The sequence below is a fragment of the Sorex fumeus genome, unplaced genomic scaffold (genome assembly GCF_029834395.1).
Source record: "Sorex fumeus unplaced genomic scaffold, SorFum_2.1 ptg000075l, whole genome shotgun sequence".
Taxonomy (NCBI): domain Eukaryota; kingdom Metazoa; phylum Chordata; class Mammalia; order Eulipotyphla; family Soricidae; genus Sorex; species Sorex fumeus.
Window position 1 is genome coordinate 26,424,743 of NW_026606132.1, and position 19,757 is coordinate 26,444,499.

General features: G+C 40.6%; 1 protein-coding gene across 1 annotated transcript in view; it reads right to left on the bottom strand.

The window, feature by feature from the left end:
- The window catches only part of LOC130038390 (60S ribosomal protein L21-like), a 32,739-nt gene extending 13,978 nt beyond the window's left edge, over positions 1–18,761 (bottom strand). Inside the window, exons 1-3 of the mRNA XM_056130268.1 lie at positions 18,531–18,761; positions 15,994–16,066; positions 1,362–1,418 (exon numbers count right to left, since the gene is read on the bottom strand). Of these exons, the coding sequence (XP_055986243.1) occupies positions 1,362–1,418; positions 15,994–16,066; positions 18,531–18,761 (361 nt within the window). The remainder of the gene's footprint in view (positions 1–1,361; positions 1,419–15,993; positions 16,067–18,530) is intronic.
- Between the last annotated feature and the right edge of the window lie 996 nt (positions 18,762–19,757).

The following is a 19,757-nucleotide window of genomic DNA, read 5'->3' on the forward strand; positions in this document are numbered from 1 at the left end:
GAATTTTGCTCCATGACTTGGAGGCCAGCCACACGTGCTAGGGGAAAAGGAAGCTCAGATAGAGAAGAGAGCACCAAATAAAGGGTGTTGTGAGGATCCTCCCAGGGTGGGAGAAGCATGCTGAAAGTAGACTATAGACCAAACATGATTACCACTCAATGCCTCTCTTGCAAACCATAGGACCCAAAAGGAGAGAGAGAGAGAGAGAGAGAGAGAGAGAACAAAAGGGAATGCCCTGCCACAGAGGCAGGGTGGGATGGGGGGGATGGGGGGGTGGGAGGGATTCTGGTACCCTTGGTGGTGGAGGATGGGCGCTGGTGGAGGGATGGGTACTTGATCATTGTTTAGCTGAAACTCAAGCACAAAAATTTGTAAGTCTATAACTGTATCTCCTGGTGTTTCACTAATTAAAAAAAAAGTGTTAAGTCTGTAAAAAAAATAAAAAAAAATAAAAGGTTAATGTGTCAAAAAGATATAACACTCATAAATAAATACACACGCATTAACAAAGAATATAACGCATGACAACAGAATTACAAAAAGCAAGATAAATCCACAATCATTGTTGAAAATTTCAAGTGTTTTCTATACTGAAGATTTTAGAATTAACTAGACTGAAGAAATCAGTGATGCTAGAGCTAATATGAACTGTACTTGAACCACTTTGACAGTGGGGACTTCAGAATCGCTTTTAAAATCGCAAAGGAATTAGAACTTAGTTTCAATTATGAACGGTAATGAGATAAAAGCTCAAAGGTTGAGGAATGCAACTAAATCAGTGCTTAGAGAAAATTGAGAGCCCTGAATACTTATAGTAGAAATAAAAAGAGGACAGAAACAGCAATCAAAGATTTAATTTAAAGAAAATTATACAAGGAAGCACACGGGAAGCCTAAAGTACTAAAGACACACAGAAAAATACTTTTTTAAAAATAAAGAAAATTCAGAGGAGATTAGCATGGCATAAACAGCTTTGTAACTGTATCTCATGGTGATTCGATTAAAATTATTTTTTAAAAGTAGAGAAAATTGACTATCAAAACTTGGCTCTTCTAAATGTCAATAAAAATGGCTAACTTCCATTTTTGCTATTTTAGGGGAAAATGGAAGAGCCGGGGATATAGCGCAATGATAGAGTACTTACTTTCCTTGCATGTATAAGGCAAGGAAAGTAAGTTTGACCCCTGGCACAGCTAAAAAAGGGATGGGGAGTAGAGAAGTTACTAATATCTGGGAGTGAAAGCAGGCTTATTACAACAGACTAACAAACATTATAATAATAATCACAGGATGTTATGAACTAATAAATGCCAGGAATATGAAACTTTATATGAAATAAAAAATTAAAAAATACAACTTACCGAAAATGACATAAGACAGCATAGGAGAGCTGCATAACTCTGTAACTATTAAAGAAACTGAAATATCAAAAAGGTTTATGCAGAAAACTCAAATCAGCTTTCTCTGGCAAATTTTTTTTTGACTTGCATATTGGCAGCATGATTTTTTTTATTTATTTTTTTTATTAGTGAAGCACCATGAGGTACAGTTGTAGATTTACAAATCTTTGTGCTTGGATTTCGGTCATACAATGATCAAATACCTATCCCTCCACCAGTGCCCATTTTCCACCACCATGGATAATATCCCCCCATCCCCCCCTCCCACCCTGCCTCTGTGACAGGGCATTCCCTTTTGTTCCCTCTCTCCTTTTGGGTGTTGTGGTCTGCAAAAGAGGCATTGAGTGGCAAACAAGTTCAGTCCATAGTCTACTTTCAACATGCATCTCCCCTCCTGGGAGGATCCTCCAAACACCCTTTAATTGGTGCTCCCTTCTCTATTTGAACTGCCTTTTCCTCTAGAATACCCGGCTGGCCTCTAAGCTATGGAGTAATCCTCCTGGTGTTGATCTCAGCTATTCTTGGGTATTAATCTCATATTTTGTTACTTTATATCCCCCAGATGAATGCAATCGCCAGAAACTGGAAGAAACCTGAGTGCCCAAGAACAGATGACTGTTTAAAGAAACTTTGGTACATCTACACAATGGAGTACTATGTAGCTCTTAGAAAAGATGAAGTCATGAAATTTACATACAAGTGATACAATATGGAAAGTATCATGCTAAGCGAAATGAGTCTCTGGCAAATATTATCAATGACGTAAGGAAGAAATGTTAGCTAGTATCCTGAACAAACTCCATTAGGAAATATAGGGAATAATTCCAGATGTGATTTATAAGATCAGCATAAACATTTACCAAATATGGGAAGTCATTGCCAATAATTATAGATCAATATTACTTATGAACATAAAATTTAAAATATATGACAAATATTGGATCATTCAACCTAACATATAATCATATGATTATTATGATATAATAGTGACAGTGTTTTTTAATATAATCATTATGATCATACAACATGATCATATAATTAGTTTTCTCAGTCTCGTTGATTTAACATAGAAAATGAAACCAATCTAACCCACAAAATTAACACAAAAAGTTATTAGAAAATAATCTCTTATTTTCATTTCAGTAGGCACAGAAAAAGTATTTTACAAGGGGCTGGAGCGATAGCACAGCAGATGGGGTGTTTGCTTTGCACACGGCCAACCCGTGTTCGATCCCCAGCACCCCATATGGTCTCCTAAGCTCCGCCAGGAGTAATTCCTGAGTGCATGAGCCAGGAGTAACCCCTGTGCAACTCTGGGTGTGACCCAAAAAGAAAAAAATGTGTTTGACAAAATCCAGCAAGCATTCCTTTTTTGTGTGGGATGGGGGTGATGCTCTCTGATCATAGATCACTCCTGGTGATTCTCGGGGGACCATATCTGGTGCCAGGGATCAAACCACAGTTGGCTTTGTGCAAGGAAAGGGCTTTAACCCTGTACTATATCTCCAGTCCTAGCACCCTTTCTTGGTATTTTAGAAAAATCTCAGCAAACGTGCATTTCAAAGTATCATCCTAAATCAGACAAACACATATATGAAAAAAATAAGCAGCATTGTATTTATAGTGAAATTTGTAGTGAATATGACTACATCATATTTGTAGTGAACTTTCTTTTGTAGTGAAACATTTAGTTCTTTCTTTCTTCTTCCCTCTGTCCCTTTTTCTCTCTCACTCTTCACAAACTGGCTTGGCAACTTTGCACAGAGGCTATGAAATATCTTTATCACCCCAATTTTAGTATATCTTCTTTTGAAGTGAGGACTGAGTGCTTCAACCTGAGTGCAGGGAAAGGAATTTTGCACAACACTGTATCCGCAGTCCTAGTCAGTTATTGAAAGCAACAACAACAACAAAAAATAAAAGGCAAAATATTTGGAAAAGCAGAAGTAAGCTATTTATTTTTGTTTGTATAGCACATGGTTGCTCTTATAGGAGATATATCTAAACCACAGAGTCAACAGAATCCCAACAATAACCAAAATTTAATATATGTCTGTGAAGGAGACAGGTAGCAGGTGGGAGACAACCTGGGACAACAGCTGGAGAAAAGGAGACACTGGTGGCAGGATTGGTGCTGGAATATTCTATGCCTAAAACTGTACTTGAATAATTTTGTAAATTGTACTATCTTAACATTAAGAATAATAAATAAAAATAAATCAATGACATGAAAGAATACATGGAGAGTGTGTGACCCAGTCTCTAGCCCAGGACCTCCAAGAAACAAAAAAAATAAAGAAAGAAAATATGTTAAGATCTGCAAAAAACAAATTTAAATAAGTGAATCAATTGTTTATTATTTATTTATTATAAATATATTTATTTTTATTATTAGAATAAGTAGGTGATACTAGTAGATATATAGTTAATATATGCACAGGAAACTTACAACTTTCATTTATGATAGTTTCAAAACTATGAAAGAGTACTTATTTGAGCAAAATATGTAAAAACATCCAAATAATTAGAAATACAGAGCATTTTATGAGAACAAAAAATTCATCTCATTGTGCCTTTTGTATAAAAATGACAAGCTGATTAAATATAAAAATTAAAAGAATGCTGCATTTTTACAAAACTTTGGTAAAACACTATATCACCAGATTTACAAATCTACTGTGAAGGCTGTGAATGCACTTATATTTATAAGGCTATGAAATGGTATTGTACCAGAGGAGTTTGGTAACTGGCATATGAGCACGTTGGTTGTGGTGGTGGGGCTCAGTAACTTTGTACATCAATACTGTGAACTTGAACACTATTGTGACAGTGCCACCTAAACTATGATTTTAAAAACAACAGGCAGCAGAGATTAGTCTAGACATTAAGTCACTCACCTTGCATTCAGTCGACTCTGGTTTTATCTCTGGTATTATATGTGGTCCCCTGTCTTGGATAACATTGGGTTGTCCTTGTTCCTCCTTCAGGGATCTTAAGTTTATTGAGCTATTAAGTGCCTCTGAGGCACACCCAATGCCATCAAATACTAATAATCTTATATTGATTTTATGGCTTTTCTCTTTCCTTTATATCATTTGCGTGGTTTAGCAATGTCCTTTTTGTATAGACACAGGAAGACAGTTTTAATACTATGCTTTCTAACATGGGAGTTAATTGACTTCAAATAATATTTATTCCTGGACATCCATCATATTTACCAGACTTAAGTCTCAGTTGCCTTCACTTTCTAATAGCCCCAAAAAGGAGGGTCCTGATGAAGGGACTGGATGGACCAGGTCAAGCTATAGGCCACCCTGACATCAAAAGGGGACAAGCTAAGCACCTTAAGTATAAGTAAAGAGCATGGTCGTGGAACAAACTGTCATGACCCAGATAAAAGTAACTGAATAAGGATCCTGCTGGGGTTAGGCAAGACTAACCTGGCCTGAGGACTATAGTCTGGAATATATAGCGAGATGTCCCCAAGAAGAACCGACCTTTAAGCTTAACATATCTCTTACTGTGTTCACACAAAGTGACTACAAATATTATAAGAAAGCAAATTTACTATGATTGGTTATATGAGGAAAGGGGAAAGCAATACACCCTAGGTGGAATTGCATAATTGAGCGGATCTCCTAGTAATCTGGAGTGCTAAATTCTCAGATGAGAGTTTGTCCTTGAATTAATCTCCTATAACTTTCCCTGAAGGAACGGCTTTACTTCTGTTTGTTGTTATGACAATGTTCAACCCCACCTATGTGTACCCCCAACCTTCATGATTTCTATTTAACTATGCTGTAAGGGGACTAGACGAGGACTAGGAGGACCAGGAGGACAAGGAGGATGAAACTATGATGACTGGGACTACAACCAAAACTATGACTATGATTGTGCTGTAAGGGGAGAGATCAGACTAGGCGGGGAAGGAGAGAGAAATAAACTGACTACCAAAAAGCCAGGGTCCCTGTTTCTCTGTTGCCCTGTCTTTCATCTGTTCGTTGCCATGGGCCAGACAGGGGAACAGTTCTAGGCCACCAAATGCTCCAGTTCCTCGCTCCCCCAAGCCTTTCTTTTGAAACTCACACCCTGAGAACCTCCACGGTTGATTCCTGAGTATAGAGCCAGGTATAATCCTTGAGCACCTCTGGGTATGCCCCCAAAACAACAAAAACCAAAAGGAAATAGACCAAGAGAGCAAACAGAGAGTTCATAAATAAATCCACACTTTATATTTTTAGTTTACCTGACATGACCAAAGCAATGTAATGAAGGGAAGGGACATTTGTCCCAATTAACAATGCCAGTATAACTCAGTGCCCTACTTCAGATCAAACAGAATTTGAATCTTTTTGTTGTTGCTGTTTGGGGACACACCCGGAGATTCTCAGGGGTTACTCCTAGACTTGCACTCAGAAATTACTTCTGGTGGTATGCAGGAGGGTTGGAGCGATAGCACAGCGGTAGGGTGTTTGCCTTGCATGCAGCCAGCCCTGCCAAGCCAGGTTCGATTCCTCTGCCCCTCTCGGAGAGCACAGCACACTACCGAGAGTATCTTGCCTGCACAGCAAAGCCTGGCAAGCTACCTGTGATGTATTCAATATGCCAAACACAGTAACAACAAGTCTTAAAATGGAGATGTTACTGGGCCCGCTTTCAGACATTATAGAAAAAATAAAAGTATGAATTATACTCCATTCAATTAAAATTTTGTGATCATTAAAAGAAAAAATACACACAGAACAACTGTATGGAAAAGATCTGACGTTTAGTGTAGATTAAGAAATCTTATAACTAGGTAATAAAAATGCAATCATCCTAATTGTGTGAAGATCAAAATATTTGAACATTTGCTTTCCAAAATATATGTGAATTGCCAAAAGCCGCATGAAAAAGTATTTAACTTCATCCATAATTAGGCATATGTAAATCAAAATCACAATGAGACACTCACAAGAATGACTAACGTAAAAAAAAACTGATCTAGCACCAAATGTCGGTGACAATGTGAAACATTCAGCAATATTATACATTGTTGGTGGAATGCAAAATTGTACAGATATTCTGAGAAGATAAAGCTAACAGGTTCTTATAAGACCAAACTAAACACCTGTCTAGGGACGTGGCTATACGTTTTCTAGCAATCTGCTCAAGAAAACTGAAAGCCTTTGTATACTCAGAAGTATATAAAAAATGTTAACAACAGTTTTGTCTTAGTTAAACACTGAAAACAATAAGTGTCCTTCAAAAGGATAGTCTCTGTGGTAGAGTGATATCTCTTGTCTTCTTAACTTTGGTGGTGGTGCTGAAAGGTAACATTTTAAAAGGTGTGGAATTGTGCCACTAAACATATATAATCTTGTTAATCAATATTGGGCTGTAGTGATACCACAGCGGTAGGGCGTTTGCCTTGCGCACAACAAGCCCGGCCAAGCCGGGTTCGATTCCTCCGTCCCTCTCGGAGAGCCTGGCAAACTACCGAGAGTATTCAATATGCCAAACACAGTAACAAAAAGTCTCACAATGGAGACGTTACTGGGCCCGCTCGAGCAAATCGATGAACAACGGGAGGACAGTGACAGTGACAGAAATCAACGTTACCTTAAAATTTAAATTTTAAATCAGGTTTTAAAATTAAAACCTGAAAATTAGTTATAAATTTTAAGTTGTAAGAAGAATCTAAAAACCTTTGGCACAGTCAAACTACTTAGTATTAAAATTCAATAAAATACAATGATCCGGGTTAATCTAGAAAATATTGTGCTGATTGAAAGAAGCCTTTCATGAAAGAGTAAATATTATAATATTCCTATTATCTGGATTAAGTAAAACTAATTTCTAGAAGAAATATCTGTTAAACTTGAGTAAATAGTATGAAGACCGAGGCTGGAAAGAGATTACAGCGGATAGAGCGCTTGCCCTGCACTCCATCCATCCAGCTTCTAGATATGGCATTCCATATAGTCTCTCGAACACTGTCAGGACTTATTCCTGAGTGCAGAGCCAGGAATAACCCCTGAGCATCACTGGGTGTGGCCCCAAACCTTTTTTAAAGTATGAATACTGAGTGGATAGTGGCATGAGGAAGCTTTCTGGGAAGATGTTTCTGTATTTTGAGGACAATTATGCTGTTTAGGAGTATTCATTTGTTAAACTCTAAGGATGAATACTTAGCATTTGAGTTTTTCATTTCACGTAAATTTATATAAAATATAAATCCATGAGCTGCTATCAATTTTTAGGCGATAATATAGTCACTTAAATATTTAGTTGGAAATGTACTGAATCTGTAATTGATTTTGCACCAAAAACGAAGGAACATGAATTGACTAATGGAATGAGCAATGGTGATATGGAGTGGTAGCCATTTAATAAGCAATTATAGTAAAAGCATAATAATATAAAGCAAGTGGTGGTTAGATATGTGTTCATTGTAAAATTGTAAAATCAAGCCTATTTAAACTACACATTTTTAATCAAATAAAATGTTTGAAAAAGAGGTCAATGATGAAAATGTAATGTAATGTAATGTAATATTAAAGAGAAATTAATAAAAAGATAAGAAGATTTTGGAGTAGAAGGACCAAATAAAATATAGACCGGGGCTCCGGCAGCCGAAGACCTCCAGGACCAGCCACCATCATGCTGAGACCACTCTCCGCACACATGAAGGTACTGGCAGAGGGACAAAGCCACGCGGGTTCCGGGGCCGAGACCTCCAAGCCTACTCGAATTGGAGTCGAGCATCTTCCACCCAGATCCTCCAAATTCCAGCAGGCGGGGGTCATACCCACCACCTGGCCCCCTGGCGCCGTGTAATCCCATCAGCGGCCAAGACTCAGAGACTATAAAATCCAAATCCCGGACGAGAACAGTGCAGTCTTTTGCCCCCGCGCCTGGGTGTTCCTCGCCGGGACCCCTTGGAGGGGAGCGGGTCGAGCTTTCCTCCCCGACCCGACCGGGGCTCCGGCAGCCAAAGACCTCCAGGACCAGCCACCACCATGCTGAGACCACTCTCCGCACACATGAAGGTACTGGCAGAGGGACAAAGCCACGCGGGTTCCGGGGCCGAGACCTCCAAGCCTACTCGAATTGGAGTCGAGCATCTTCCACCCAGATCCTCCAAATTCCAGTAGGCGGGGGTCACACCCACCACCTGGCCCCCTGGCGCCGTGTAATCCCATCAGCGGCCAAGACTCAGAGACTATAAAATCCAGATCCTGGAACCACGTGGCCGCATTCGCGGCCGTGCGACATCTTATCAGAACTTTTCTTTATGACATCTTATTATCTCATTCCTACTTTGGACAAACTTGCAGGCTATCGAATGTAGCCTACCCACAGGGCAGAGTCTGGCAAACTCCCCGTGGCGTACCAAATATGCCAAATACCAGTAACAATGATGGGTCTCATTCTCCTAAAGAGCCATGAATATAATCTCAGGGCTAGGATGAAAGAGACGTTACTGGGGCCTGCTCGAGGCAATCGACGATTAACAGGATGATGAAATGAAATGAAAAAATGAAATGAAAGAGTCATAGCGGTACTATTTCGGATATAAATAGTGTGGCTGAGAAGAAGAAATTGCCCCGACACCTCGGGGTTTTTCTCAAGCTGGTTGAGCAGCCAAATGAACACCAAACAGATCAGTAGGAGGAATGGATACATTTAATTACATCTTTATAGAGAATCTCCATGGACATGGATTTTAAAATCAATGGGGTAAAATGAGGGTCTGTCTGTATACTGACCCAAGGAATGGGACTGATCAGAGACGGGGACTTACTTGATGAGAAAACTTTGACCCTGTGGTGTGGTATTTGCTCTGCTGTATAGATGATAGGTTTCTTCCCTGAAAGCTTATTTCTGGTAAAAATCTGAGTTGTACATAAAACCTTTGAGGTTTTATGTAATTAGGCAGTAAATTAGGCATTAAAGGTAGAAAAGGTAGTAAACACATCTTAGGAAAGTCTGTTTCGAATTTCTTGATGATGCTTAGTCTCTTTAGTCTAAAATCTTTGCATAAGCGTAGTAAGTAAAGGACATGTAAATGAAAGGTCCAACTATCTGCTATATAGACACCAAACCAGAGATATCCATGTTTTCTGTTTCTCTCTTCATTCTTCTAAAAAGAAGTCTTGCTCCACTAAAAATTAAATAAAATGTAAAGACACAGATTGGTTGGCTGTTAGAGGGCATAGAAGGATAAATCACGAATTACTAAAAATTTGTAAAAGCCAAAAATAATGCATAAAAGCTGGTATGACTAAGCTAAGTTGCCCTATGACAAAGTAGAAATTCAAATAACTGACTTCAGAGATTTTTATTCTCCCTCCTTGGGTTTGCTTATTTACCAGAATGGTTCCTAGAACTCAAGAAAGCAGTTTACTTAAAGTACTGATGATTTGTTACAACAAAGACAAATGAATCTCTAGGTGCAAAAGATGCGTGCGAAAGTGCAAGGGAAAGCGCACACACATTTCCAGGTGCACAGTCAAGCAACTCTTTCCCCAGCTTAACACCAAGTGAATAGTTCTCCTGTTCCTGTCCGTAATGAGTTTTAGGGAGGCTACATTACATAGACATGTTTGATTATTCATGATTGCCGTCTCCTCCCAGAAGGTCAATTGGTGTTGAGATTGAAACTTAACCCTTCAATCACATGATTATCCTGATAACCATCCTCCATGCTTTTGGGTTTAAAAAAATTCGCCTTTTTTTAAAACAGAAATTCACATATGTTGCAAGGCCCTTATTATATAAAAGGACCTTTATTTATTTTATTACTTAGGAAAATTCCGAGGCTTTTAGGAGTACTGTACCAGGAGCTTAAATGAAAAGCAAATAAAATTTCTTTTATAAGTTGAAGCACAGCAATAGAGAACTCCAAAATAGATACATTGAACTTTAACAAAAATACCAAGGTAGCTCAAATGTGAAGATATTTTTCCGGGAAATGATGCCAGAATAGACTGTCCAATAAAGAAAAAGTCTGACCCTTCCCCCGTGTCAGGAACAAATGTTAACTTGACATGACTCATAGATCTTAGCATAAAACATAAAATGATTAAAAAATAAAATCCTTTTGACTGTAGGCTACACATTTTTTAAAAAAAATTAGGACACAAACCCATAAACCACAAAATGGATAATTTGGATTTCATCAAAATTAATATTGCTCTTCAAACGAACTTTTAAGAAGATTAAAAAACAAGGTACAGAATGGGAAGATATATTCACAGCAACAGAGTGTACTCAGTACTTGTATCTAGAGCCTATAAAGAGCTCTTCTAGTTGAGCTAATCTAATTCTAATAAAAAAAATAATCTAAGTGTAAATGGATAAAAGATTTGAACAGTTCACTTCCCAAAAGAAGATATATGAGTAACGTATAAGTACTTTCAAAGGTGCTTAATGTCATTAGTAATTAGGAAAATGCAAATTTAAATCACAAGATGCCCAAAGAAATGACCTTAAAAATGAAGATAAAAAGAACACACCATGAACTTTTGATGATGTGGACCACCTAGAACTTTCATATATTAAATAGAAATGTACAAATGTTTTAGAAAATATCTTGACACTTTCTCAAAACATCCAGCATACGTTTCTCATATGACTCAGCAATTTAACTCAGTGTTTATCAAAAAGAAATCAAGTCATATGTCCACTAGCAGTTGTATTCTCAAGTTCTAAAAGCTAGAAACAACCTAAATGCCCATAAACAGGTCAAGAAATTTTTTTAAATTGCATATTCAGAAGCCAGAGAGATGTTTCTGTTGTACAATACATATATCTCATGTGACAAGGTTAATTCCCTGACACCACATACACACAAATTAGTATATTCATAAATGTACCATGGGAACCAGATTGCAAAAAACATATTTGTTACATTCATAGAAATGTTATTTGTAATATAGATTTGTATGTTTATAGACACAGTCACAGTCCTCCTGTTATTCATTGATTTGCTTGAGCAGGCCCAGTAATGTCTCCATCTTGAGACTTGTTGTTACTGTCTTTGGCATATTGAATACGTCATGGGTGGCTTGCCAGGCTTTGCCATGCGGGCGAGATACTCTCGGTAGCTTGCCGGACTCTCTGAGAGGGGCCAAGGAATCGAACCCGGCTAGGCCGGGCCGGCTGTGCACAAGGCAAAAGCTCTACCGCTGTGCTATCACTCCAACCCGTGTTTATAGACATAGTTTATGATAAATATATTTGTATATATAATAATAATCTAAAAAAACTGAAGATTACTCGTTGCCCAGCAGTCTAACAGTGTAGGTACAAACACAATTTGGCATACTTAAAATATGGGATACCAGTCAGCAATATCAAGGAATGAATTATTTATACCAGCAACAACTGAATCAATCAATTTGCTAAGGGATAAAGTAAAACACAAAAGACTATTCTATAATTAAATTTGTGTGAAATTCTTGGAAAATCAAAACTTCTTCATAGTCAGAGAAAGGAGATTAATCGTTATCAAAATCTGTAGTGAAAGTTGTCCAAAGGGACATGACAGAATTTTGGGGGGTAGATGATAAAGTTCCATTATCTTGGTTTTGGTGATACTTGAAGATATGCAGGTATTTGTTGGACCTCATCAAGCTCTGTACCTAAAATGGCTTTATTTTATGTAAATTATCCCTCAAGGTAACTGATTTAGAAAATTCAGGTTGAGAAGCTTAATGATGTTTAGAATGAAATGATAACTTTCAGTGTTTGTATTAAGCATGGATAAAGAAATATAGTGTGCAAATTGACATTAATGTAATCATCAGAACCTAATCAGATTGGTAATATTGCTTCCATTTTACAGAGTAAGAAACTGAAGCCAGGAGGTGTTATCTTAGAGTAGAATTATAGCAATTGTTCAATAGATGTGTCATAACGCCTCGCCCACTTACAGAATCGGTCACTTGGTCAGTGAGTAAAGTCAGTGCTTTAGCATTTGTTTCTGGACTCCTGGCCCAATGAATAGCAACGGAGAAGTGAAAGGGGATAATTATAGTAGAGATAACAATACAGAAGGATGCTTGGGTGACTCAAAATGTTTGGGACGTTAGAGGTTGCTGGCCACTCCTGTAAACAGGTCTTTAGAGATTCCATGAACTATAGAGTGTCAGACTAAGACAAAGGGATCTAGCAACTGTGACAGAGTTTACAAGTTCTTAACTGCATAGCAGTGGACTTAGTATCATTCGTGCATGTCAGGTCTCAGTGTACATTAAAGACAGGGAAGTTCAAATGCAAGTGGACACTGTTTTCTAAAATGTGGCTGTCTTTCGTGCCTCTTCTCAGTCACCTTGTGAAGCTAGACCCAGGGGATAAGCAGGTCAGAGCATAAGGTGACATCCAGAAGGCTTAGCAGCTCTTGGTCTGAATGTCATGTTGTCCTTGGAGAGAAGTGGGGTGCAGGAGTGAGGCGTGGGTTGGGGTGCTGAGACTCAGCGGTTTTGGAGAGTCTGTCTTGACCTCAGCTTCTCCTTTGGTCAGAAATCCAGATTTGATGGAGATCCGCTGAGGCCTTGACTAAGTAAGGTTTTTCTCCCCTTTGCATGGAGAAACACTCTTCTTCTAACTCCTCTTTTCAAACTTTTCATCAATCATGTCTCTGATCTAATGCCATGTCCTTGGAAGGACTTCTTGGCCACCAGACCATACCCCAGAGCCACCTTATCTATCTTTGTTCTCCAAAAAAGCAGCGTCTGTCCAGAGTGATCATTTCCAACTGATGCCATAATGGATTGTCCTCTACCATAACTACCCTCCAACCCCCACCATTGTGGTGATTTCCAACCATTGACCTGTCCTCTTGGCCCATTTTCCCTGGCATTGGATATTAATTTTATACTTTTTTATATACCACAAATAAATGAAGTATTCTATATCTTCCTCTCTCCTTCTGACTCATTTAATTCACCATGATACTCTCCAGGTCCATCCATTTATAAGCAAATTTCATGAGCTCATTTTTCCTAACAGATGTGTAGTATTCCATTGTGTAGATTTACCATAGTTTCTTAATCCGTTCTTCTCTTTTCAGGCACTCAGGCTGTTTCCAGATTCTGGCTATGTTGAATAGTGCTGCAATGAACATAGGAGTGTAGATGGTGTTTCTACTATGTTTTAGGACCCCCGGTATATATCTGTTGAAAGTAGGCAAATGATAACCTTTCAACATCTGTATTGCAAGCTATAATGTCTAAAATGATAGAGAAAGAGAGAAAGTGAGAGAGAGGTAGAGAGAAGAGAGGTGCCTAACAGAGGCAGGTAGGGGTGGTTGGGGGCTTGGAGGAGTGGGAGGAAAACTGGGTACATTGGTGCTGGGAAATTACACTGGTGGAGAGATGGGTGTTGGAACCAGTACAATGGTATCATTGTATGACTGAAACCCAATTATGAACAGCTTTGTAAAATCACTTGATCACTTGATCACTTGACATCTCATTACTCATCAATATGCTCGAGCGGACACCAGTAACGTCTCAATTCGTCCCTGTCATGTGCTAATGTAGCCCAATGACGTCTGCTTGCTCCAGGAACACGAAGAACCTCAAAACGATCACTCAGGGACTTGACAAAGATGTCGGACCATCTCGTAGGTGGGGGGCCACGCAATCTTTTGATGTCCCATGGAATCCATTTGGTAACAGCTCTAGTCCAGCGGTCGTCTCCAAATTGCATTATGTGTCCAGCCCATCTGATTTTCGACACCTTGGCAAACGAGACAGTGTCCCTGATTCTCGATCTTCGATGGAGGTCAGAACTCCGGATTGTTTTTCTCACTTGAGTGAAGCATGATACTTAAAGCATAGCTCTTTTGATTCCTCTTTGGGAGACCTGAATAGCGTTCTCATCCTGTTTTTGTATGGCCCAGGTCTCTGAGGCATATTAATGCAGGAAGAACAGTGGAATCGAAGAGATGTGCCTGGAGCCGGAGGTTCTTTGTCCTCTTAGCTATTTCTTTGATGCTCTTGAATGCATTCCAAGTCACTTTCTTCCTCCTGCATAACCCAAGTGCCAGATCATTTGTCATGTTGAGTTCTCGACCTAAATACACATAACTGTTGCATTTGGAGATGGTTGTTCCCTTGAGAGCAAATGGAACATCAGGAATGAATCCATTTCTCATAAACATTGTCTTCGTGAGATTCAGCTGTAGTCTGAGTTTTTCACACTCATGTCGAAGTCGGCCAGCATTTGTGCCACTTGGCTAATATTTGGTGTTATTAGAGCTATGTCATCCGTGAAGCAGAGGTGGTGTAGTTGCCAACCATCTATCTTCACTCCCATTCCAATCATCGCATGACATTTTCAAGGGTGGCACTGAAGAGTTTCAGTGAAATGGTATCAACCTGCTGAACCCCTCTCTTGACATAATGATCACTTCCTTGTAGAATGGTGAGATCCTGGTAGTGAATCCATAATACAGCTCACGGAGGATCCTGATCTATTGAGTTTGAACACCCTGTTTGGCTAGGGCTCGATGACCACTTCAGTCTCAACAGAACAAAAGGCCTTCTTTAAATTGATGAACGTTAGACAGGGCGGCATCTTGAACTCCCGAGAAACCTCAATGAGATTGGTTACCATGTAGATATGGTTGATCGTGCTGAATCTTTTTCGGAACCTGCCTTGCTCACATAGTTGTCTTTCATCTAATGTTCTGCCAATCCTATTCAGGATTACTCGAGTGAATAGCTTTTAGATACAGACAACAGGCAGATCAGGCGATAGTTGCCAATGTCGTGTATGTCTCCCTTCTTGTACAGTAGAACAGTCATGCTGTAAATACAATGGGTCTCATTCCCCTGACCCTGAAAGAGCCACCAATATGACAGCGTTAAGAAGGATGAGGAAGGAGATGCTGATAAAATCTCAAGCCCTGACTAGGCTGCTAAAACAAAGAAAGACTAAAATGACTGTCTGTACTTTCAATTCACGTATGCTGGCATCGGATGCATCCATCGAGGACCTGATAGTGCAAGTATGAAAGACCAAGTACGACATCATTGGTCTGACCGAGATGAGAAGGCATCAACCACATCATGCCATTTTCGACACTGTAGAAGAACTGTTTCTCAGAACATGCGACAAAAGAGGCATCAGAGGTGTCGGTTTCCTTGTCAACACAAACTTGGCGATGAGCATTGATTCAGTAGAATGCCTAACAACCCGAATCAGATGACTACACTTGAATAGATGTGGCTCACTGCCGGCATTTTCTACCTTCGTTGTCTATGCACCAACATCCAATTATGATGAAGGGAAAATTGAGAAATTCTACATGGAGCTGGAAAAGTTCTATAAGAAGACCACACCTTCTATAAGATCATTGTAGGCGATTTTAATGTCAAGATAGGACTGAGAAGATTAGCTGAAGAACTCTGGATTGGGACCCATGGCCTAGAATGGAACAAACAGGGTGAAAGACTGAGTTCATCATGTCGACTAAGATCATCCATAGTAACTCACAGTTTCAGAAGGCCAAATCTAAACGTTGGACATGGGAGTCTCCCAGTGGACGGTTCCACAATGAAATTGACCACATCATATTCAATCCACGGTTTTGCCTGACCGATGTCGCTTTTTTCCCAAAATTCGAAAAAGGATCGGACCACCGTCTCCTTCATGCAACATTCTACTTCACGCTGCAGGGAGAAAGGGCTGGAAAGTTTAAGAAGAGAACTCCCAGAACGACCACCAACCGGGAGCGCTTTGGCACTATTTCAGCAACATGGGAAGATGCCATCTTTGACAACATTGACGAATACGATTGAGTGGTTCAGCACCTCCATGATTGTGTGAGGACCACCAAGAGAGATAGCCACAAAAAAAAGCCTGTCTTCAAAAACTCTTGAGCTTATTTGCCAGTGTGGCAAGCCTCAGGCAACCGCAAGCAAACATCTGAGCTTGCAAAGTAGTGCAGAGAAGCAATAAAGGAAGACCTCAAGGAGAAAAGAGCAGCAGTGCTGGTAGATGACAGAAAAAAAGACAGAAAAAGCATTCGCAATGACTGCTTGTCGTTTGCCAACTACAAGACCAAGATGACTGCCCTCCGACATCCTGATGGCTCTATCACATCTTCCAGAAGGGCAATGGAGAATATTATCTATGACTTCTACTCAGATCTCTTTGATAGCCACGTCCACCAACCCACATACCAAATTCCGCAGGATGGATATGTCGTTCCCAACGTTCTCCCTTCCGAAATCCGACATGCCATTTCGTTGGTAAAGAAGCGAACAGCACTTGACCCAGAAAAGCTCGGACCTGAACACCTGAAGAACCTGCCATCATTACTCATCAATACACTGGCTTGGCTCTTCACATGCTACTTATCTGAATGCAAGTTTCCGTCCCATTGGAAAACCAGCAGGACTGTACTACTGTACAATAAGGGAGACGTCCAGCACATTGGCAGCTATCACCCAATCTGCCTGTTGACTGTCATCTACAAGCTGTTCACTCGAGTAATCCTGAATAAAATTGGCAGAACACTAGATGAAGGACAACTACGCGAGCAAGCTGGTTTTCGAAAAGGATTCAGCACAATCGACCATATCCAGATGATAACCAAGCTCATTGAGGTTTCTCGGGAGTTCAAGATGCTGCTCTGTCTAACGTTCATCGATTTAAAGAAGGCCTTTGATTCTGTTGACACTGAAGTGGTCATCGAAGCCCTAGCCCAACAGGGCATTTAATCTCAATACATCAGGATCCTCCGTGAGCTGTATTACGATTCACTAGCAGGATCTCACCATTCTACAAGGAAGTATTCATCCATGTCAAGAGAGGGGTTCGGCAGGGTGATACCATTTCACTGAAACTCTTCAATGCCACCCTCAAGGACATCATGCAAAGACTGGAATGGGAAGGAATGGGAGTGAAGATGGATGGTCGGCAACTACACCACCTCTGCTTTACGGATGACATCGCTCTAATAACACCAAACATTAGCCAAGCGGCACAAATGCTGGCCGATTTTGACTGTGAGTGTGGAAAGGTTCGACTATAGCTGAATCTCATGAAGACAATGTTTATGAGAAACAGTCTCATTCCTGATATTCCATTTGCTCTCAACCGAACAAATATCTCTGAATGCAACAGTTATGTATACCTAGGTCCAGAAGTCAACATGATGAATGATCTGGCTCCTGAGTTGCACAGGAGGAAGAGAGCGGCTTGGAACACCTTCAAGAGTGTCAAAGAAATAAGTAAGAGGACAAAGAACCTCCAGTTCGGGGCACATCTCTTCGATTCCATTGTTCTTCCTGCATTAACATACACTCAGAGACCTGGGCCCTATGAAAACAGGCTGAGAATATTATATGGGTCTCCCGAAGAGGAATCAAAAGAGCTATGCTTAGAGTATCACACTTCACTCAAATGAGAGAAAGAATCCAGAGTTCCAACCTCTGTCGACGGTCAAGAATCAGGGATGCTGACTTGTTTGCCAAGGCGTAGAAAATCAGATAAGCTGGACACATAATGAGATTTGGAGATGACCGCTGGAGTAGAGCCGTGACCGACTGGATTCCATGGGATGTCAAAGACTGCATAGACGCCCACCTACGAGATGGTCAGACTTCTTTGTCAAGACCCTGAACGATCGATTTGAGGCTCTTCATGTTCCTAGAACGAGCAGACGCCATTGGGCTACACTAGCATGCAGCTGTGACGAATGGAGACCTTACTGGTGCCCGCTCAAGCAAATCGATGAGTAACGAGATGTCAGGTGATCAAGTGATCAAGTACCTTGACTGTTTCCACACTTGCAGGGCAGAGGAAAGGAACCCCTGTGTAGAGTTGTGTAGCTCCCTGTGCTCTAGCTGGCTCTGAATTCATCTGGAGGGAGCACTTTAGAGGTGCAGACAGGTGGCAGCAGGCTGGAAATCAGACCCTTTAGGAAGTCATGATCAAAAGGACAGGCAGAGGAGGCAAATGGGAGGGAAAAACCTAGGAGCTGAGTAAACTAGAGATCATGGCTCTCTGGCCTTTTGAGCCTTCAGACCTAGATTCAGTGTAGAACCCAGAACTAGTGCAACAGCACCTCCCCTTTATACATGGAAATGCAATGACTGGTAAGCTCTTGGCAGATGGAGTTTCCCTAACCCCATGGTCAGATGGAACAACTCGAGCATTGCTTGGAAGCCTTTGCAGTTTGTCTGGGTTGCCCTCAGTCTTGTCCAAATCTAAACCCAAACTGTCACTAAACCCAGGCAAGCCTGCTGAGTCTATGCCTCGGATGTGACTCTCAGTTGCCAAGAATTTCATTGGGACTGAGTACCCATGTCTTTGGGATATTTTATCTGGATGGATGTCCATTGGGGCACAGGCAGTCATTTTGCACAAGGAAGTCCTGCATGAAGCCATAGTATCAAGGCTGCTCATGGGATCTCCCTGGAGGCCAACACCGCATATCTTCTATTCTTTCCCCCTCCTTTGGTAGCCCCAGGCCTGGAATGGAGCCAGGTGCTTTTAGTGAGAAAACAGCAGGGCAATGTGCATAATTTTCCTCTGCCCATCGGCCCCAGATGCACTCGATCAACTCAGAACTAAAACCCAAGCAAGCCTCTTGGTAGCTGGGCAATGGTCTGCCCCACGCCCTGTGTGACTTCTGCCTTTTGGAAAGAAGTGAGGTAAAGTCACTGTAGCTCTGCGAATCTTACTTTTCCTACTGAACCCTCACAGTTGCCACTAGATGTGAGGACCGGTGTGAGTGGTGGAGGTGGGAGGGTAAGAGGAAGAAGAGGGTATTAAAGCAGGCAAGGAGCAAAAATTCCCTCTTTCCTTTGTATTTTTCTGTGTCTGGAGTCCTCCATCTCCAGAATAAGAATTCTACAAGCTAAATCAAGCTTCGAAGTCCAAGCGTTGGGTAGTTTGCCTCACTTTGCTGGGATTTTCACAGCTGTCGGGGCACGTGGGGGCTGTAGAGGAGAGATAAAGCTAGATACCCAAACCACAGGGTCAATGACACTGAAGGCAGACGAGAAGCACTGCAGCCACGTGCAGAAAGGTGCGTGTCAAGGAGGCAGGCTGCGGGTGGGTGGGAGAGAAGTGGACGGTGGTGCCAGGGTTGCTGCTGGAGCATTATACGCCTGAAATTCAACTAGAAGAAATGTATTTTTCAGTCCTGGTATTTGATAAAATAAAAAATATTAAAATAACTTAAAATGTGAACATTTATAAAAAGAACTCCAAGAATTGTCCTTTCTTTGTCTCCAGTGTCCCCCTCCTCCCTACTATTTTTTCCTTTTTTTTCCAGTCCCCACTCTTTGAAGACTTTCCCAAATTAGGCATCACCTTTACTGGGACTCTGTCCTAAGTCCTTGTGATGAA